General features: G+C 58.4%; 8 protein-coding genes across 8 annotated transcripts; 4 read left to right on the forward strand and 4 right to left on the reverse strand.

Annotated features, from left to right (window-relative positions):
- Window positions 1-375: 375 nt before the first annotated feature.
- Window positions 376-2,115, forward strand: D7B24_008642 (uncharacterized protein; the record flags this gene model as incomplete). Its single annotated transcript, XM_028642728.1, has 3 exons — window positions 376-1,088; window positions 1,145-1,301; window positions 1,357-2,115. The coding sequence occupies 3 exons, from the start codon at window positions 376-378 to the stop codon at window positions 2,113-2,115; spliced, it is 1,629 nt and encodes a 542-aa protein (XP_028498419.1).
- Window positions 2,116-2,918: 803 nt separating this feature from the next.
- On the reverse strand, window positions 2,919-3,893 carry QA3 (Quinate dehydrogenase; the record flags this gene model as incomplete). The annotated part of the gene is made up of 1 exon (XM_028642729.1): window positions 2,919-3,893. The coding sequence occupies one exon, from the start codon at window positions 3,891-3,893 to the stop codon at window positions 2,919-2,921; it is 975 nt and encodes a 324-aa protein (XP_028498420.1).
- Window positions 3,894-5,246: 1,353 nt separating this feature from the next.
- On the forward strand, window positions 5,247-6,302 carry QA4 (3-dehydroshikimate dehydratase; the record flags this gene model as incomplete). The annotated part of the gene is made up of 1 exon (XM_028642730.1): window positions 5,247-6,302. One exon carries the CDS (start codon window positions 5,247-5,249, stop codon window positions 6,300-6,302), a length of 1,056 nt encoding a protein of 351 aa, XP_028498421.1.
- Window positions 6,303-6,644: 342 nt separating this feature from the next.
- D7B24_008645 (uncharacterized protein) lies at window positions 6,645-7,097 on the reverse strand (the record flags this gene model as incomplete). The annotated part of the gene is made up of 1 exon (XM_028642731.1): window positions 6,645-7,097. The coding sequence occupies one exon, from the start codon at window positions 7,095-7,097 to the stop codon at window positions 6,645-6,647; it is 453 nt and encodes a 150-aa protein (XP_028498422.1).
- Window positions 7,098-8,100: 1,003 nt separating this feature from the next.
- On the forward strand, window positions 8,101-9,643 carry D7B24_008646 (uncharacterized protein; the record flags this gene model as incomplete). Its single annotated transcript, XM_028642732.1, has 6 exons — window positions 8,101-8,281; window positions 8,341-8,392; window positions 8,597-9,052; window positions 9,210-9,281; window positions 9,341-9,472; window positions 9,526-9,643. The coding sequence occupies 6 exons, from the start codon at window positions 8,101-8,103 to the stop codon at window positions 9,641-9,643; spliced, it is 1,011 nt and encodes a 336-aa protein (XP_028498423.1).
- Window positions 9,644-9,777: 134 nt separating this feature from the next.
- D7B24_008647 (uncharacterized protein) lies at window positions 9,778-11,331 on the reverse strand (the record flags this gene model as incomplete). The annotated part of the gene is made up of 1 exon (XM_028642733.1): window positions 9,778-11,331. The coding sequence occupies one exon, from the start codon at window positions 11,329-11,331 to the stop codon at window positions 9,778-9,780; it is 1,554 nt and encodes a 517-aa protein (XP_028498424.1).
- Window positions 11,332-13,537: 2,206 nt separating this feature from the next.
- Window positions 13,538-14,235, forward strand: D7B24_008648 (uncharacterized protein; the record flags this gene model as incomplete). Its single annotated transcript, XM_028642734.1, has 2 exons — window positions 13,538-13,831; window positions 13,891-14,235. The coding sequence occupies 2 exons, from the start codon at window positions 13,538-13,540 to the stop codon at window positions 14,233-14,235; spliced, it is 639 nt and encodes a 212-aa protein (XP_028498425.1).
- Window positions 14,236-14,818: 583 nt separating this feature from the next.
- D7B24_008649 (uncharacterized protein) lies at window positions 14,819-16,953 on the reverse strand (the record flags this gene model as incomplete). Its single annotated transcript, XM_028642735.1, has 5 exons — window positions 14,819-15,165; window positions 15,285-16,053; window positions 16,126-16,637; window positions 16,725-16,753; window positions 16,910-16,953. The coding sequence occupies 5 exons, from the start codon at window positions 16,951-16,953 to the stop codon at window positions 14,819-14,821; spliced, it is 1,701 nt and encodes a 566-aa protein (XP_028498426.1).
- Window positions 16,954-18,193: the final 1,240 nt, after the last annotated feature.

Here is an 18,193-nt window from a genome sequence, read left to right on the forward strand (position 1 = left end):
CGCTGGTAAGGGTTCATCCTGCACGCCGAAGAGACTTCATCACACACTGGCGGCATCACGGCCTCTCACAGGAACGTCTCACACTCTACCCCGGATTCCCACCCACTTGGCTGAGCTGGGGTAAACGGCTCTCCGCGAAGTCAAACAGGGTTGAGCCACGCCTGTACTACACAACTCCGCTGCACCCTCCACACAGACGGCCAACTCGCGTCCTGGACTATAATACCTGCAAAACCTCGAACTTTGGCAAATCCATCCCTTCCTCACCCTCCTTCATCAACCCAGCACACTCTCCCCTTCTCTTGTGCCTTCCCCACCCACTCGGGTATCCTCTCTTCTCTGCCACACAAACCGAAGGGTGCACTCTGAGTCACCATGGGTATCCTCACTCTCAAGGAAGACAGGCCGACGCCTAAGGCCGTCTACAACTGGCGCGTCTACATGTGCGCCTCGGTCGCGTCGTTCGCCGCGTGCATGATCGGCTACGATTCTGCCTTCATCGGCGGCACCATCGCCCTGAAGTCTTTCCAGGAAGAGTTCAACTTTGCCCAGTACAGCGACAGCGCTCTTGCTCTGACGCGCGCCAACATTGTCTCCGTCTACCAGGCGGGCGCCTTCTTCGGCTCCCTCAGCGCCTATGTCTCGTCCTACTTCCTCGGTCGCCGCAAGTCTCTCCTCCTCTTCGCCCTCATCTTCACCGTCGGCGCCGGCATGATGTGCGGCGCCAACGGTGATCGCGGTCTCGGTCTCATCATCGGCGGCAGAGTTCTCGCCGGTTTCGGCGTTGGTGGATGCTCCAACATGACACCCATTTACATTTCTGAACTTTCTCCACCAGCCATCCGTGGCCGGCTGGTCGGCATTTACGAGCTTGGATGGCAGATGGGTGGTCTCGTCGGTTTCTGGATCAACTATGGCGTCGACTCTACCATGACCCCCGGCCACTCTCAGTGGCTGACGCCTATCGCTGTCCAGCTGATCCCCGCCGGTATGCTGCTTGTTGGCGCCGTCTTCATCCCCGAGTCGCCTCGTTGGTTGTTCTCCAAGGGAAAGAATGAGCAGGGCCTCAAGATTCTTTGCTGGATTCGGTACGTTTCAACTTAGCATATGCAGTCATCTATCAGATCGCTAACACAGAATTCAGTAACCTCGAGCCTACCGACATCTACATTCAGGAGGAGATGTCCTACATCAACGAGGACGTCGAGAGGTACCGCCGCGAGGTCGGTGCCGGTTTCTGGAAGCCCTTCGGCGCGCTCAAGCAGAAGAAGATCCAGTGGCGTTTCTTCCTTGGTGGCATGGTAAGTCCTATCATAGTTTGTTTCCGTTTCTGGCAGCGCTGACAATGGGCTTCAGCTGTTCCTCTGGCAAAACGGCTCCGGTATCAACGCCGTCAACTACTACTCGCCCACCGTCTTCCGCTCTCTCGGCATCCGCGGCACCAACACCGGTCTTCTCACCACCGGTATCTTCGGTGTTGTTAAGACGGTGCTTACTTTCGTCTGGATTCTGTGGATGATCGACCACATTGGCCGCCGCAACCTGCTCATGATCGGTGCCATTGGTGGTTCCATTTGCATGTGGATCATTGGCGGCTACATTAAGATCGCCGAGCCCCAGAACGCCGACGAGAACGCGGCCCTGACGCCCGGCGGCATCGCCGCCATCTTCTTCTTCTACCTCTGGACCGCCTTCTACACCCCTTCCTGGAACGGCACGCCCTGGGTTCTCAACTCGGAGATCTACGACAACAACACCCGTTCCCTCGGCCAGGCCTGGGCCGCCGCCAACAACTGGCTGTGGAACTTCATCATCTCGCGCTTCACCCCGCAAATGTTCAACTCGTGGGGTTACGGCGTTTACTTCTTCTTCGCCTCCCTCATGATCCTCTCCGTCCTCTTCGTCTTCTTCCTCATCCCCGAGACCAAGTCTATCCCTCTTGAGGTCATGGACAGGCTGTTCGTCACGAAGCCCGTGTGGCGCGCCAACCAGATTATCATGGCCGAGCTGGCCTCTGATGAGGGCGGCCTCCGTGCTAACGCTGAGGGAAACGTGATGGAGAAGGGATCGCAGGAGGGCGAGGTTGACCAGTACGAGAGGAAGCAGGACCTGTAGAGGAGGTTCTACCGGCTGCTGGAGTCACAGTTGTGTTACTAGTAAAGATGAGAGGCGTCCCTTGCGGCGCGGTTGTATGCTGATAGATGTGGGAGATGTCTAATGAAGCTTTTTTGCAAACCCAATCAGGAAATTTAAATAATGATGTCTTAATCAGTGCCGAGAAGTGAATGTTTTGACTTGTTCGAGGGCGTTAGAAAAACGGAAGTTGTTAGTGAAAAGCCTCAGGTCCTTAATCCTTGCGTTGCTAGCGCATCTTCTGGTATTGAGATCCTTGTGGCGCGATCAATTACCTCATCGAGTCCATTAGTAGGTATTTCGCGATGTTTACTGAAGTCGAAGTATTGTTAGGGAATACTCTCAAATTCTGGCCTGCCGGCGTCTGCGACTTGGCCTGGTTTGTTTCGCCCACACTTTTGTCCACAGAATACAGTGGCCCTTACTTGTTGCCATTCATGCAAACAGTCTCAGTCCCCAGCAGAAAGGAGATGAATGCCACTTGATCGATTCGGAACCATTACAGGCCGCAAATTGCGCAATGTCCCTGGGTATTCAATGATCCGTCCAGAGAACCACAAGAGCAACATATCATGCTCCCTTGACATGAGCCAAGCACGTTACCATGTGTCTGCCAAGATGGTTTGCCTGGTGAACAGGAAGTAGTTGCTGGGTCCAATTTACTGCATGCACTACCTTCATTCCCAGCATTGCTTGCACGTCTTTGTTGATGATTCTACTGTTTATTGCCTATCAAAACATGCACATAATACATCGCTATGACCCAACCCATTAATTTTCCCGAATTACAATTTTGACGCCTGTGCCAGTCTTGACGCGATAGCTTCCTGCACTTTCTTGACCGGCAGCTGGTCGAGTTCACGGCCAGTCCAGTACCGGTCCTGCTCGAGGCCCTGCCAGATCATGGCCTCGGTGCCGAGGATGACCTGCCACCCGGCGTCCTCCGCCAGCGCGCCCAGCTCGGTGAAGGGGGTAGGGTTGTAGCACATCTCGAGCATGGCGCCCTTGGTCTCCTTGCCGAGAAACGCCTCGATGACGGCCCGCGCCGCCTTCTCCTCGGCAGTCTGGGGCGTAAAGTTGGGCACACAGGCGACGATGGCGCCGACGCTGTCGAGCGAGGCGACCTCGGCCGCGTCCTTGATGTGACGGAGGCCCTGGCCGTAGCCGCGGGTGGTGCACTCCTCGATGACGGCCTGCACCTCGGCGTCGTCGCGGTTGACGAGGTAAATGTCTGTGACCTTCATCCACTTGCGCAGAGCATAGACGGCGGACCGGGCGGCGCCACCGCCGCCGACGACGACGGCAGGACGGTTGTGGAAGACGGCGTCGGGGTCTGCGACGTTCTGGTAGAAAGACTCGCGCACGCCGACGACGTCTGTGTTTGTGCCGCAGTAGATGCGAGAGCCGTCGGGGCGGTGGCGGATGAAGAGCGTGTTGCAGGCGCCGACATCGCGGCACTCCTCGGTCAGTTCGTCCAGGTGGGGAATGATGGCCACCTTGTTGGGCATGGTGACGGAGGCACCGTAAAAGTTGGGGTCTTTGATGAGCTCGAGGAACATGGGGATGTCGGCCGAGTCGAGCCGTGTTTGTTCCCAGTTCAAGCCAATCTCGTTGTAGATTGTGCCGTGAAGGAAGGGAGAAAGGGAATGTGTGATCTTCTGGCCGAAGAGGTAGCCATGGCGCTCAACGGCCTCACGCCTCTCAGCCTTGATGGTGTTGGTGAGCTGAGCGCTCGGGGTTATTGTAAGTGTCGCGGACATTGTGCGAAGAAGGATGTGATTTAGTGTGAGGGGGTGAGGTTGAGTGGGGGAAGACGTTGAGAAGAAGATGAGGCTCGATTATCTTTGTTTCTGAGACTCAATCGAGTGAAGCGATGGAGGGGAATGAACAGTGAGGATGTGGCAGACGGTTGATATGCATGCAGATATTGATACACTGAGTCGGGAAACGTGCGTTCTTAGATAAGGTTCCCTTGAGTGACGTTGTACGACGAATTTCGGTGGCGAGGGGAGCGAGTTTCCGAAGTTGATGGGTCGTATGGGGTTTGATCAAGATCCAGCCGTACCGTCTCCGCGAAACTGCCGTTCCTGGCTGAATGTTTGATGAATTTCCCCGGATGTCCTGGGGAAGAAGCGCAGCGTGGGCAGCGATCACGACTGGCACACTCTATCCCGCCGGCAAATCAATGTTCAGACTTCTCATTGACCCAGACAAGGCCGTCGGACCAGCCGTGGCACTGTTCAGCAGGCCAAGTCTCCATTTCAGGTGGGAAAACGCTGTGGAGTTGCCAAGGGCGGATCGACATTAGCGGCATCCGTCCGGGTAAGTCTTTATCCCATGGATTCCGGGAGAGCGCTTCTCCCGTTTGCCAGTGGAACCCGGTTTCTCCTCAGCCGGGTCATGGGAACGGCGGCATACACACACCCCTTGTTTCTAGAGACTCCACAACTTCCAGCTCCGGAGGTTGATCGCGCCCACCTCGTGGCTGTTGCGGACTGCGTCACCACGTAGCATCATGTAACGGCTAGTCTCGGCGGATCAATCCAGGTGCTACCAACGCTTCCCATTCACTCGAGGGCGAAATCTTTCATCCCGCTGACGGGCCATCCAATGCCTGCGGTTGTCCGTCTGGTCAAGGCTACCAACCACAAACGGAAGGTTGTGTGGTGCCTCGGGGAGGAACGTCGAACGAGCGTACATGGTTGACAGCGTAAGGCGGCGGCCCTGATATTCCCTTTTGATAGCTGCACGTCCTGTTTCTATACTTCGTTTGTATTTGTGAATACAAACGTCAGCCTGACCTTCACTATCATCAAACAATACCCCTGAATCTCCAGTTGTTTGCTCTCTACAGTATCAAATCCTGCCTCGAGCCTCTTTACCTCGTTTGTGTAACAAGGCCTATCTTTCTGATTCACCGTTGGCCATTCACCACAACTTGATACCTGAGTGGTTCACAGGGAGACTTATCGTTTCTTGAATGATTCACTGTCAAACCCATCACCTACTTAAGAGGGACACCTAGTGATCCTTCCTGATATCCACCGCACACCAACCACACTCAACCCATCTAGCACTGCAATACTGGCCATTCCTTGATCACCAAAGTCAACATGCCGTCACAACTCGCCATCAGCACCATGTCCTTGGGACGCTGCTTTGCCGGCCACGCTCTTGAACACAAGCTCGACATGGCAGCGAAATACAACTACCGCGGCATCGAGCTTTGGCACGAGGACCTCATGGACGTGGCGGACCGATACACGGGCGGCTCGGCGCTCGTGTCGAACCAGCTCACAGCGGCCCACCACGTCCGGCGTCTCTGCGAAGCCCGCAACCTCCACATCCTCTGTCTCCAGCCCTTCCAGCACTTTGAGGGTCTCCTCGACCGCGCGCAGCACGCGCGGCGGCTCGACGAGCTCCGCATCTGGTTCCAGCTCGCGCACGCCCTGCAGACCGACCTCATCCAGATCCCGAGCAACGTGCTGCCGCAGGAGCAAGTCTCGGCCGACCTGGCCGACCACATCGCCGACCTCCGCGAGGTGGCCGACATGGGGGCCGCCGAGACGCCGCCGCTGCGCTTCTCGTTCGAGTCCCTCGGCTGGGGCGCGCGCTGCGACACGTGGGAGGCGAGCTGGGAGGTCGTCCTGGGCGTCGACCGGCCCAACTTTGGGCTCTGCCTCGACACGTTCAACATTTGCGCGCGCATCTACGCCGACCCGACGTCGCCGACGGGGCGGCTGCCGCAGGCGGACGAGGCGGTGCGGGCGTCGATGGAGCGGCTCGTCGCGACGGTGGACGTGGCGCGCATCTTCTACGTGCAGGTCGTCGACGCCGAGCGGCTGCGGGCGCCGCTGCGGGCGGGCCACGCGTTCTACCACGCCGCGCAGCCGGCGCGCATGAGCTGGTCGCGCAACTGCCGGCTGTTCTACGGCGAGCAGGCGCGCGGCGGGTACCTCCCCGTGCGGGCGGTCGCGTCGGCCATCTTCCAGGGTCTCGGGTTCGAGGGGTGGGTGAGCCTCGAGCTGTTCCACCGGCGCATGTCGCAGGAGGACGCCGGGGTGCCGGAGGAGCTGGCGAAGAGGGGGGCGGCGTCGTTTGCCAAGCTCGTGCGGGACATGAGGATGAGGGTGGAGGAGCCGGTGCTGCCGGTGACGGCGTCTCTGTAGGCAAGCAGCAGTAGCAAGCACAGGGATCAAGCGGGGGTTGAGAGTAGCGTTGTTGTTTTCGATGTAATTCGGGTGTGATGATGTATTCACTTGTTCAATGACAACATTTTAAGTGTACTGACATGGATATACAGACAATATGGTACTGACAATATGACACTGAATTATGATACTGACATATGATACTGACATATGACACTGACATATGACACTGAAATATGATCCTGACATATGATCCTGACATATGATACGGCAAAAGAATACTGGCATATGATACGTACAATACGGCACCACACTGTTGCAGAGAAGACGAAACATGACTTCAATTTGTGGCAAAAAAATCTACACCCTGCCCTTCATCTTCATGTGGCGCGCCGCAAACTCAATGGCCGCCGTGTAGCCATAGGTGCCGAGGCCGCAGATGACAGCAACGGCCTTGTCGCTAAAGTAGCTGTGCCGGCGCCATTCCTCGCGGGCGTGGACGTTGGAGATGTGCGTCTCGACAAAGGGAATGTCGACGCCCAGCAGGGCGTCGCGGATGGCGACGCTCGTGTGGGTGTAGGCGCCGGGGTTGATGACGATGGCGTCGACGGCGCCGCGGGCTTCGTGGATGCGGTCGACGATGGCGCCCTCGTGGTTGGACTGAAAGGCCTCGAGGTGGACGTTGAGGCTGGCGGCCTGGGTCTTGGCCTGCGCGACGACGTCGGCGAGGGTCGTCGAGCCGTAGACGCCGGGCTCGCGGGTGCCGAGGAGGTTGAGGTTGGGGCCGTTGATGAGGAGGATGCGCGCGGCCATGATGCGGGTTTGTGTGGTTGAAGACTAGGGTCGAGGGCTATGAAGGCACAATGGGATCACAGTCATGAGACACAGTCATGAGACACAGTCATGAGAGGTTCCATGAGATGGGGCGTCCCATCTTGTTTTTCTCTGTTTTCTTCTTCGTTGCCGCTGCTGCGTACATGCCTCTATGTTTACCAGGCTAGAGTGACGGCCAGGCATGCGTACGGCCAGCATGAGTGCGGCCATGGCTGCCGACTGATGACCTCGGATGACCGGCCAGGAGACGTCGCGGCAACGAAGGACGGGCTCGGAAGAGTGTCGTCCAAGGCGCTGGATAAGTCTTCTTCCTGATGCCCCGAGAGAGAGAGCGAGAGCATAGCATACACGTGGGTGTGTACCCCATGGGCGGCAGCGTTGTCGTCACGAGATCCGCGCTGCAGCCACCAGATCTGTGTGGGGGGGCGACTGTTCGAGCATGTTGCAGAACAGGTCTTTGGCATTGCCTTTGATGAACATGATCCTGGATGGTCAGTCTGTGGGTTGATCATCGTGGTGAGGTCGAGATGTTCCCAGTACCTGGTGCTTGCTGGGTACCTACCTAGGTAGGTACATGGGCACCTGAGTGGCACCGAAGTACCTAGAGCCCCCACCAAAGCATGCCCCAAGCCCCCAATACCCCCCAAGCCCCAGCTCCCAAGCCCCAGCTCCCAAGCCCTGAAGCAGAACCCTGGAGCAGCACCAACCCGCCTGCGGCCCCTCAGCGGAACTCTGGCCGCCGATCTCGGCTGGCGGCGGCCTTGCCATTCCGATCGCAGCTTCCTGTCGCTGCCAGCCGCCTAGGCAGGTACCTACGTAGGTGACTGCCCTGGGTACCTTAGGTAGGCAGGAGGTAGGCAGGTAGGCAGGCAGGAGGTAGGCAGGCAGGAGTAAAGCTTGTTGGGAGGCTGTAGCAGCCACTACCTTCCTGCATCCAACACCTCTCCGTACCCATCTACAGCCTCCAGAACCACACAACATCATGGCAGACATCAGCGATGCCGAGCTGCACGAGATTTACGACTTTGCCGTCCAGCTCGGCAAGGACGCCGGCGACCTGTTGATGAAGTTTGCCATGGCCCGCTTCACCGGCGCCGCCGTCGGCGAGCAGGCCTTCGAGGAGAAGGACAACGCCGTCGATATCGTGACCAAGGTCGACCAGGGTGAGCAGGCCGAGGACTCAAGCCAGCAGACTTGTCATGCGGTGGACTGACGCGCGTAGACATGGAGGCTTTCATCCGGTCGTCCATCGAGAAGAAGTACCCCTCACACGCGTACGTGCCGTGGCGTCCTCTGCCTCCAGACAGCAGACCCTGTCGAGACCTTCTCCCCCGAGAGCCTCCTCCTCTAGACAGCAGACCCTGTTGAGACCTTCTCCCTCCCCCGAGAGCCTCCTCCAGACAGCCTCCTCCAGACAGCCTCCAGACAGCCTACACACACTCCTCAGACACTCCTGCAGACAGCCCTGACACCCACAGCTTCCTCGGCGAAGAGTCCTACTCGGCCGGCGCCTCGCGCGACTACCTCGTCACCGCCGCCCCGACCTGGATCATCGACCCCCTCGACGGCACCGTCAACTTCACCCACCTGTTCCCCCTCTTCTGCGTCTCCATCGGCTTCGCCCTCCACGGCCGCCCCGTCATCGGCGTCATCAACGCCCCCTTCCTCCGCCAGCTCTTCACCGCCTGCCGCGGCCGCGGCGCCTGGCTCAACGACACCCAGCGCCTGCCCCTGCTGCGCGACCCCGCCGTCCCCGCCCTGCCCGCCGCCGCCCCCAAGGGCTGCATCTTTGCCTGCGAGTGGGGCAAGGACCGCCGCGACGTCCCCGACGGCAACATGCACCGCAAGGTCGAGAGCTTCGTCAACATGGCCGCCGAGGTCGGCGGCCGCGACGGCAAGGGCGCCATGGTCCACGGCATGCGGAGTCTTGGGAGGTGAGTCTGCTTCCCGGCTTCGAGTCTGCTTCCCGGCTTCGAGTCTGCTTCCCGGCTCGGTGTCTGCTTCCCGGCTCGGTGTCTGCTCCCCGGCTCCGAGTCTGGTGACTTCTGGTGACTTCAGACGTGAGTCAAGGCCTCCATGCTGACGTGGCAGTGCGACGCTCGATCTAGCCTACACCGCCATGGGCGCGTTCGACATCTGGTGGGAAGGTGGATGCTGGGAGTGGTGAGTACTTCCCGACCGTTTCATCCACTTCGTCTCGTTCGAATCTGACACCCCCACAGGGACGTCGCTGCTGGCATCGCCATCCTCGAGGAAGCCGGCGGTCTCGTCACGACGGCCAACCCACCCGACGACGCGGCCACCGTCGACATTCCCGAGGCCAAGCTGGGCGGCAGGCTCTACTTGGCCATCAGGTATGCGGCCATCCCGAATCTCTGCGCCGTTCCCCTTGACGCTAACGCCACAGGCCTGCGGGACCCTCGGACACCGAAACCGGCCGGCAAGGACAGGAGAGGGTCGTCCGCGAGGTCTGGAGGAGGGTCAGGGAGCTGGACTACGCCCGACCCGGTGTGGAATCGAAATAGACGCGACGCAATACCCAATAGTACCTCATCATGTTCACCTGCCCGAAAAGTATCACGATGAACAGTTGGAAGAGTACTCATGTTAAGCTGATCAACCCATACAGCCAGCCGCCTTGGACGAAGCACCGCACTCCTCACAAAACACCAACGCAAAGGTAGCTGTCCGCCCACATCAGCGTGCAATCGGCCCCGATCGCCGGGTTCCACTTGACGAGGTCCGCCAACGTCACCCTGTACCGGTTCTGAATCGTCGCACAAATCTGCCCCTTCTCAACAAAGTGAAACGTCTTGCACGTCGCCACCATGCCCGGCTGAATCGGCGCCGGCGTCACGACACCCTCGCCCGGGTTCGTCGGCGTCGGCGTGAACCCGACGACACCGACGCAGGAGTAGGCGTTGCGCCGCAGTCCGGCGCAGTTGCTGCCGGCCTGCGGGTTCCACGCGAGGAACTCGGCCACAGGCACGCCGTACCGCGCCGCCACGGTCGAGCAGCGGTCGCCCGAGACGACGAGGTGGAACTTGTTGCAGTTGCTGACGACGTCTGGCTGTGTCGGCTGCGGCGTCGTGATGCCGTTGCCCGGCGTCGTCGGCGTGTGCCCGATGACGGACACGCAGGCGTAGGCGTTGGGCTTGAGGGAGTTGCAGCCGGCGCCGACGCTCGGGTTCCAGCTGATGAAGTCGGCGAGGTTGATGCCGGCGCTCCGGGCGACGTCGCTGCATGCGTCAAAGGGCTCGATCATGACGAACGCGTCGCAGTTGTCGGCTATCTTGGGCTGCGCCGGCGACGGCGTGGCGATGCCGTTGTCGGGCTTGGTCGGCGTGTGGCCCCACGTCGACACGCAGGCGTAGGCGTTTCGCCGGAGGCCCGCGCAGTTGCTGCCGGCTTTCGGGTTCCACTGGAGAAACTTGGCCACGGGAACGCTGTACTTGGCCGCGATGGTCGAGCACCGGTCGCCGGCGACGACAAGGTGAAAGTTGTTGCAGTTGCTGACGAGATCCGGCTGGGTCGGGGCTGGCGTCTGGAAGTTGGTGCCGGGGTTGGCCGCCGACGGCAGATAGCCAATGGTCGAGACGCAGGCGTACGCGTTCGTCTTGAGGCCCTTGCAGCTGCTCAAGGCACCGGGATTCCACTTGAGGAACGCGTCGACCGGGATGCCAAACTTGGCAGAAATCGTCGAGCACCTGTCGCCGGAGACGACGAGGTGAAACTGGTTGCAGTTGCTGACGACGTCTGGCTGGGCCGGCAGAGGCGTCTGGATGCCGTTGTTCGGGTTCGTCGGCGAGGGCGACCAGCCGATGACGGAGACGCAAGCATACGCATTCGTCTTGAGACCCTTACAGGTGCTCAAGGCAGCCGGATTCCATTCCAGGAACCGATCCACGGGGATGCCGTACTTGGCCGAAATTGTCGAGCACCGATCTCCCGAAACGACGAGATGGAACTGCGCGCAGTTGCTGACGATGTTGGGCTGGACGGGCGACGGGGTCTGGCTTCCATTGCCGGCTGCCGTCGTGCTGGTGGCAGGCACTGTTGACGTGGGCGAGGGGGTCGACGACGTTGAAATCACCCCCGTCTGGGTGGCAGAGAGAGAGACAATGGGGTCTGCTTGTCGACGTCTGCCGGGTCCAGCGGCGGCCGGCCCACCGACGCCGAGAAGGGCGACGATGAAGGCAGTACTGAATTTCATAGCACAGAAGGAGATTTGGTCGAGTCCGATAAGAAAAGGGGCGCTCGTCGGTACCGTTTGGCGCTACTTTACAGTGACTGAGTTCGCCAGCATCTGATACTGGGAGGGCCTGATGATGCGATGAATCAGTCGACACCACGAGTACTTATACAGCCCTGGCGGCACCTTCAACGGCTTTGCTTAGCGCTCAATAGGCTGCCGACCCAATGTCATCTGATCAAACCCATATCGAAAGAGTCACATCCATCACCGACGGCCTGTATAGGAAGGAGAGTCGAGCTGCTCAGCCCTACCGAGGCCTCATACCGGGGACTAGACCGTCCACAACGGTGCCTCAATTTGGCCGAGGGCCTCATTGGCTTGCTGCCTGGACATTTGACCCTGAAAGGACCAACTACTGCAGGGGTTATTCCATTTAGTGGGACGGGCAGAGTGTTGGTGAAGATGAGGGTGGGGTTCGTGAGATACTCTGAGCGCTGCGGCGCCGCCTTTGCCGAGCTGGTCTCGTTTGGGACGCATCCAATATCTGGGAGTGCGGCATGGCAAATCAGGCAGAGCCACCACGGATCGGTCAGCTTCATGGACATACAGCGGGTCCAATCGTTCACCGTGAACGGATGCCGTCTGCGTCTGTCGTGGTGAAGAAGATCTGGGACGAGGCGCAAAGATGGGCAGCGTGAGACCTGAAAGTGAAGCCCTGCGCCGCCAGAACAAGCAGCCACACTTGCTGCGAACTCATCTGCAGAAATATCTGCCCATTAATCGACCCTGAGACGCAGGCTCTCCCCCCGGAGCCACCCACCCAGCAACAGCAAGCATCGCATCCATGGCGGCTCGAGTTCGTCCTGCAGCAGCCAGCCGGGCTTCGCTGCCCCCGACTGGGTGGGGTTGGTGCGCGAGATTGACACGCGACGGACACCCTCATTTCGAGTTGCATCATGTACCTCGCCGCAGCAGAGGCTAGCTGCTCAACGCAGCGCTGTGCCGCAAGCTATCCGGGCCTCATCTCCTTTGACGGATTTGACTTGTGTTCTCGGTTAGCCTTTCACAGCGCTTCTAGACAGTATTTAACCGGGCCATGCCTAATTTATAGGAAGGCACAGGCGTCGGACTGTAAATTTCGGATGATGGGGACCATTTTTTTCACTGCCGTAGAATGCCAGTTTTGAGTGTGAGCTGAACACAATGTCTTGCCGACGAACTCCGGCCAGAAATTTCTGAGAAGCAGTAGCGTGATCGAGATGCCGCGTCATTGAAGACTGGACGTTTCGAAGAATGATGAGACTGTCCGAACTGCGCGCCAGTGGCATTTTCACCGGCTGTCGTCTCGTCGAACCCTATTCAAATGGGTGTGCCTTCCTTTCGTCCGCTTATGACGTGCGGTTCATGATGAGTTGCTTCTATTCTCATGGACTTCGAATATTGGGAAATTGCTCTTTGCTCTTGGCACAACCACAGAGTTGCATTTGGTGTTTGTGTTCGTGGCATTGCACTCGTTTTTCCAGTGTGTGGGCATGATTGAAAGATGGCTCTGTCAACGGAACGGCCAACAGGGTAGATCCAACACGAGGGAAAACGAGTTCACAGATGAATTGTCGCAAAAGTGATTGGTTTCAAGTGTGAAGACTGTCTTCCTGGAAGGTCCCTTTGCGGCCTGGCAAACAATGGCACCGAAAGGCTGTTGACTTCAGTCTCCTCACAACTGAGGCAAAACCACCATGATCAGCCACCCAACAGTGCACTGTTGACAGGAACCCCAAATCACACTCCAGGCCGATGCTGACGTAGGGAAAGCACTATTACTGCGACTCATAGGATCGACCACTTGATGTCAGACCCCGTCAACAATGGCTGTTCCCAGATGGCGTACAGTTCCTCCTGGGCTTCCGGGCCGGCCAATGTTCAACGCAGCCTCCCATCGACTGTCGTGTCGCAGGTCCGCCAGTATGGTGCCCTTTCTGGCAGGCCAGTCCGGTCGAATATATATGCAGGGCTAGGTGCTTCAGCCTCAAGTCGACCCCCGATTCTGTACGCAAGAAGCCGACTCGTCTATGAACTCACCTTCATTCCATTAGCCTTATCTCATATAAGCCCCGCAAGGTCTGATATATTCTGTGCGTTGTGAAACGCATTCCGAGACCATGCTATAGCAAGTTCCTCCGTCTCTCAGATGATCTGGCAACGTTTAAAAGACGTCGGCTGCACAATGATTGCGACACGAGGAAAACGTACTGATCTACTTTTAGTTCAACGGCATGCTTCTCGACCTGGTCAGAGACGACCCAGGCCTCACAGCATTCTTCTCAACTGGGCCTCGGACGAGCAGAATACCAAGACAGCCACGGACGCAGTCCCCGGCGACTTTGACGTCGCCCGCAAGCTGGCACCCGGCAGTTCGCGCCAGACACCGCATGCCACGGCAAACATCATGTGGTGGAGCCCGGAACGGCAGACGGGCAGGGGCGTCACCAAGGCATCAGACATCTGTTTGTTCGGGCTCGTGATGCGTACAACTTTCCGCCGTGCCGAGTTTCTCTCCCACTAACACCGTGGCCGTAGTGTATATATGCCCACGGAGGTGGTGATCTTCTCTTCCTGAACGGGTACAAAGCGCTCGACGCGACGGGCATGACGCCGGAACATGAGATCCTCGCCCGACACCTGGCCTACTTCGGTCCCGTTCCACTAGAACTCCTGGAGCAGGTTGGCCATGAGACCTCGTGTGAAGCTCTGAAGAGAGCGTCGAGGATTGCGGAGATCTCATTGAGAGATCAGCCCAGCCTGAGTGTTGAGTATGGGGGGAATGAGTTGGGCCTGCGCGGCAAGGACATGAGTTATCGCATGACGAATCCGGATCCCGCGACGAGGTTGGCGATCGACCAAATCCTGTCGTATCCGTACTGAGAGAATGGTGGGTAGGTGCTGGGCGTATGGTCCCGAGAAGTAAGGAGTGTTGTGAGAGCCACAGGCCTGGAGCGCGCGGACTGTATTCGATCATGAACGTCTTGTTATCACGCAGTATTGACTTTTGACGTGAAACGTGTGAATCAGTCCAAGGATTCAGCTCGAGCGACATCGACAGGCCTTCAGCCTCATCAAACTGCGAATTCACCTGCATCATACTGTTAACATAAAAAGATGCCAACGTGGATGCCATAGCGCCTTAGCTTTTCGAGCACATTAGGTCTTGCTCATACTTGTTCTCGCGTCCACGGTATCTGTTCTCTATGTGTTTCCTATCTTTGAGAGTATGAAGCAGTTCCATCAAACTGACTCCCATGGCCTGCTCAAGCATGCCAGCATATAGGCTCTTCACCGCCAAGACTTGTCCCTATACCTGCCATTTTATAACAATACCCACTATGTTTGAGGACAAATGACATATTGAGTCGCTTGTATTATCGGGCTTGTTCAGCCCGTAAGGAGTTACTCAGCCCTACTCGAGCAAAGAGTTGTATACATATCATATCTCATTTCCACCAAGTCATCACTCATTTTGATCCCATCCCCAGCATCCCTTGAGTAAATCGCACACCGCGCGCGTCGGCCGGGCATGCTCCCTCTCGGTAGCTCTCAGAAGCGCCAGCAACGCCTCCTGGTCCCTTCTATCCTCAAACCGGTCGCCCGCCGCAGCCACGCCCATGCAGGCCGTGAACATGGCGGGCGGACACCATCGGTTGCAGGTGCCGATCCCACACAAGCTGCGTACAAGAGTGCGCGCCTGGGACGCGAGAGCGGCGTCGGCAGCGCGACGCTGGAGGCCAGTGCGGGGATGGGCGGGATCGAAAAGTGCGAGGTAGAGCTCTGCTAAAATGTGGTGTTGAACGGCGATGACTGGTCAGGTCAGCGATCTGGGCTGCGAACGGACGGTGCTGCGTGACGTGAACGGGAATGAGGCGCGGGAGTTCTACACAGTGATGTGCGTCGCCAGCAGAAATGAGGAGGATACTTACTGTGACAACCTTTCCAGTACCACACTTCCGGAAAGGCCTTCATGGCATCAGCCTCCGCATCTCCAGTCTCGGCAGCATTGAGATCTCTCTCGCGGTAAAACACAGGCATATACGACGCCGGCAGCGCGGCCTTCCAGTTCTTGTTCGCTTCGCGGAGAGCATGCCACCTCGGCCGGTCAGCGTGGTCCGGACCGAAGCAAAAGTTCAGCACGTCTGCGCAGTGCACGATGGCTCGATTTGCCCAGGCATAGTCATCCGCCGGCGTAGTGGACCGGTCGACGACGGCAGGGTGGGCAAGGTTCATGCGCACCGGCTGGTGGTTCATAACAGCACTGTAGATTTCCTGACGGAGCCCGACCCAGAAGCAAGCGGCCGAGAGCGAATGGGGGGAGAGGGGGCTCCTCGGACCAGGATCGGGCGTTGTCGGCGTGGGCGGGGCGGAATGGGGGGCGACAAAGGCGTGGATACCAAGGAGATGGCCGTGGGTATCCTGTCCGAGAACAGGCACGTCCATCTCCTCGAGGACGCGTAAGATGATGGTGGCGGCAAAGAGATTCTCATCTGATACAGTGACGGCATGATCGAGTAATGGGATGAGGTAAGTGAGACACTGTTCGTGGTAACGGTTCGAAGCTAGAGCGTCGTATCGGAGCGTGTGCGCCAGATGACGGGCGGAGAGAGCAAAGATGGCGTTCAGCAGAATGGGGCAGGTCCCGGCTCGGGCAGGAATAGACGTGTTGAAGTGGGCGTCTGGGTCGCAGAGGTCGAGCTGCACTTTCGTTAGCTGCGGTAGCTATGACATGGCAATGCAGAGGGTTGGCTGGTGGGGAAGACAACGTACCCAGATGGACAGCTTCTGGATGTAGTGCCGGAACAGGACGGCCTCTTCACGGCTCTCGATGGGCCAGATGGGGCGGTCGAGGTAGATGTTGGACCGCAGCTGTGCCGCCTGAGCGTCTGGTGTGTGAGAGGCCGAGGGTGGCCGGGACTCTACCGGTGTCTGGCCCGTGGATGCTTGATATGCCGTCTGTGATGCCAGTGCCAAATGTGACGAAGCTGCCGGGTAGGTGGTGGAGGGGTGATTCCACACCTCGTGGGCATCGGAGCTGCCGTTCTGATGGGCGCTGATCATCATGGTGTCCTTGCCCCCCTGGTCTTCCATGTCGTGATTCGTATTGTCCGAATCTTCGACCCCGTCACCCCTCTCGACGACGAACCTCAGTCGACCACCGGGCCGGGGCCACTTCTGTGCGCGACCAAAGGGCGCATGCCGCAGGGCCTTGAACTTGTAACCCTTGACACACTCGCGCCCGCTGGCGGCACACCGCCCACAAGATGGCAGGACACGATCACCTATCTCGTTCGTCAGCTTGGGGGGGCTGCCTTTCAGGCTCGGAGCTTCCCACAAGGTGGAGAAGCGCACGATGGTTCATGACTTACATTTCAGATGCTGCTCCCGACACGGCTCGCTGAGTTTGTATGTAGTCGTCAGCCGGTGCGGCTCTTGAGGAAAGGGGAGGGGAAAAGCACCAAAGGGGATATTCTCGACGAGAATCGCCAGTGTGGAGACCAAGGCAAAAACGGGCGAAATGGGGAGCAGATCAGATCGGACGGATGAGACTCACCATGTGGTCGCACTCAGCGAATCAGCAGCCTCGGGCGTCAGCATCCCTTGGGCGTGAAACCCGCGGGGGAGGGGGGGGGACGTCGTTCAGGCGGGACTGCGCATGGGGGGATGATCTGGGGTCGGGCAAATCTGGGGGTTTTGGTGCTCTGGTTCGTGTCTTGGTTCAGGGAAGAAAAGTGTCTCAATGGGAACGCGGGGAGAATTCACTTGTCAGTGGGAAGAGGATTTGGCCGATACCTCGAGAAATGGGCAAGCGCTGTGAAGCGGCTCGTGGCACTGTGTGACCGGACGGTGCGGGCTATCTGCACTGTAGCGGCCTTCCACCCGGCAAGAAGGCAGTCAGTTGGTACCCTAGTTGGTAGGCAAGTGCAGATTCAAGCAAGGCAAGAAGCACAGAGGGCGTATCTACCGTACCTAAGGTACATGTAGGTAGGCAGGCAGGGTAGGTAGATTAAATTGCCCAGCCACAGAAAACAACCGACGGGACACAAGGCAGGCCACGACGTAACAAGTACCGACTTGCAGGCGCCTCTTTTTTTTTACCCCACACTCGACAAAACAACCCGCGTGCACTGCTCCCTGGCGCTGTCACGAGTCAAGCGGCGGGAGGGGAAACGTTGCAGTGTCTGCCAGCACCAGTCAGAGACAGCGCAATTGGCATCCTCCTCGGTGAAAGGGGCCCCTTGACGCCATGAGGGGGAGAAGGAGAAGAGGGGGAAGGCGAGGAGGCCAGGGGATCGACCTAGTTGGAGATGCCACCTACCCCGGACTTCGTTCCTTCTTTCCTGGTTTTAGCTCCAGACCGACATGAACGTGGGCAGGAGGTACCTGAGGTCCTGCGGTCCTGCACGGGGATTGTCACTCGAGTCGAGCACCCGAGTCGAGCAATGCAGCAGACACACTGGTGGGATCAACATAAATGCGCCTTTCCCCAGGCTTGGAGTTTGGCATCCATCATATCGCCTCTGTGTGCCTTGCTGGACTGCTCCATTTTGTCATTTCATCCTCCCCTCTTCTTTTTCGCCCTGCACCCAACCACGATCCGCGCCTCGGGGTGGAATTGTGGATTGCGTGGAGACCGCTCCTGATAGCGTCCTGGTTTTTTTCGCCAACCTCACAAAGACCCCTCCGGGAATCCGATCACGCACTTTGCACTCGCTCTCCACGCGCACGCGCACTTTTCCCAAACTCTTCGCGACTACCTCACTGTCCCCTCCCTACCCAACAATCAGCCTGTTCGTGAGCACTGGTGTCCGTTCTACGGCGACCAATCGCGTCATCA

Source organism: Verticillium nonalfalfae (assembly GCF_003724135.2).
Source record: "Verticillium nonalfalfae strain VnAa140/NRRL 66861 chromosome Unknown scaffold_8, whole genome shotgun sequence".
Classification (NCBI taxonomy): domain Eukaryota; kingdom Fungi; phylum Ascomycota; class Sordariomycetes; order Glomerellales; family Plectosphaerellaceae; genus Verticillium; species Verticillium nonalfalfae.